At 46.9% G+C, this 1,929-nt stretch overlaps 1 protein-coding gene across 1 annotated transcript; it reads right to left on the bottom strand.

Moving 5' to 3' along the window:
• Positions 1–378: 378 nt before the first annotated feature.
• On the bottom strand, positions 379–1,311 carry LOC100473402 (putative olfactory receptor 10D3). Its single transcript, XM_002928207.2, has one exon. The coding sequence runs from the start codon at positions 1,309–1,311 to the stop codon at positions 379–381; it is 933 nt and encodes a 310-aa protein (XP_002928253.1).
• Between the last annotated feature and the right edge of the window lie 618 nt (positions 1,312–1,929).

The following is a 1,929-nucleotide window of genomic DNA, read 5'->3' as shown; positions in this document are numbered from 1 at the left end:
AGAAGGAGAAGGAGGAGAAGGAGGAGGAGGAGGAGGAGGAGGAGGAGGAGAAGGAGGAGAAGGAGAAGGAGGAGGAGGAGAAGGAGAAGGAGAAGGAGAAGGAGGAGAAGGAGGAGAAGGAGGAGAAGAAGAAGAAGAAGAAATATTCAAGAAAGTGTACTGTAAGTTGGTAATAGCAGAGAATATCTGTAGACCCGCTCCCCACCATCCCCATCCTACCCAGTGAGATAGAAACTCTACTCCAGACTGGTGCAGCCAAGAATCAGTTCTTTGTCCCCTCACCTACTTGTCCCAAACCCCCCCACTTGGCAATCATGCCAACTCTACGGGACTATAAATACAAGGCCAATTTGTAGGGACAGAAGATGACCTGAAAGCTTATGCCCCACAAGTATGTACCCCTCGGAGTAGTGCATTTCTCAGAGCCAACTTCACATCCTTGTTTCTCAAGGTGTATATCAAAGGATTCAGGGAAGGGGTAACAATATTATTCAACACCTGAACCACGGAATCCAGCCAGGGGCTGGAGGCAGGCCGGAGATAAATGAGGACCACGGGTCCATAGAAGAGCAGGATGGAAGTCAGGTGTGCACTGCAGGTGGAGAAGGCTCTGCGCCGACCTTCCAGGGAGCTGATTTTCAATATAGAGATAACAATGCGAGTGTAAGAAGTGAGGATGAGAAGAAAACACAGGAGTGCCACAACACCTACATTGGTGAAACTCACCGTCTGAGCTACAGACGTGTCTGCACAGGCCAGAGGCAGCACCACCGGAATATCACAGAAGAAATTGTCCACCTCATTGGGGCCACAGTAGGGCAACTTGAAGATGAGGAACGTGAGGACAGATGCATGCAGACAGCTCCCCATCCAGGTGCCTAGCGTCATGACGGTGCACACCCTGCGGTTCATGATGACCGTGTACCGCAAGGGGTGGCAGATGGCGGCAAAGCGGTCATAGGCCATCACGGTGTACAGGAAACACTCAGTGCAGCCCAGGAAGTGGTAAAAGAAGAGCTGGCAGGCACAGCCCTTGTAAGAGATGGTCCGGCTTTGCCCCATGAGGGAGAGCATCATCTGGGGGGAACCCACGGAAGGGAAAAAGATGTCAAACACGGACAGGTTTCCCAGGAAGAAATACATGGGAGTGTGCAGGGTGGAGGAAGTGAGGATGGCCAGAAGAATGAGCAGGTTCCCCAGAAGAGTGAGCAGGTAGAAGGCCAGAAATAAGACAAAGAGCACGTTTTCCAGCCCTTTCGTGTAAGGGATTCCCATCAGGAAGAACTCGGTTACAGGAGTGTGATTCCACATCTCCTTATCTAGTTAGTCCTGAAAGGGCAAAGAATGGCCTCGCTGAGATGAACTTGTCCCCAAAAACTAATATCGTCAGAGAACCCACAAGAAACTGATAATACTTCTGTTACTATAAAGAACTTGTAAATGGGAATCAATCCAAGTCCATCACTAATCAATGTGTGACTTTGAATTAAGTCATTTGCTTGTTTTTCTTGTTTCTTCAGAAGAAAATTTAAAAAAAAATAACACTAGAGGCAAAATAGAATAGAGGGCCAAGAATACAGCTTACGGTGGCTGTATCTGAGTTTAAATGTCAAATCTACTCCTTGCTCTGTGACTTTGGATAACCGAAAACAAAATCACTAACTCTCCTCTGTATCTGTATACACAGCATAAAAATATCTTACAATTCTTGGCGGATTAATTCCTTAATGTATAGGAAGTCCCTAGCCTCATCCTCCCCACCCTTAAAAAAAAATCATTCCAGATACTAATATTCTGGTTTTAGTGAGTCTTTACTCCACACACTCTATCTGTTCGGTTGACTTGCAGAAGTTCTGGGATGACCTATTGGCAGGCAATGATTTGCAAACTGCTTTCTCCATCATCAGCCAGACAGCTGAAAACAGAATT

This window comes from Ailuropoda melanoleuca, chromosome 8 (assembly GCF_002007445.2).
Source record: "Ailuropoda melanoleuca isolate Jingjing chromosome 8, ASM200744v2, whole genome shotgun sequence".
NCBI classification, from domain to species: Eukaryota; Metazoa; Chordata; class Mammalia; order Carnivora; family Ursidae; genus Ailuropoda; species Ailuropoda melanoleuca.
Note: the sequence above shows the minus strand (reverse complement) of the source record. Positions and strands in the feature narration are given on the sequence as shown.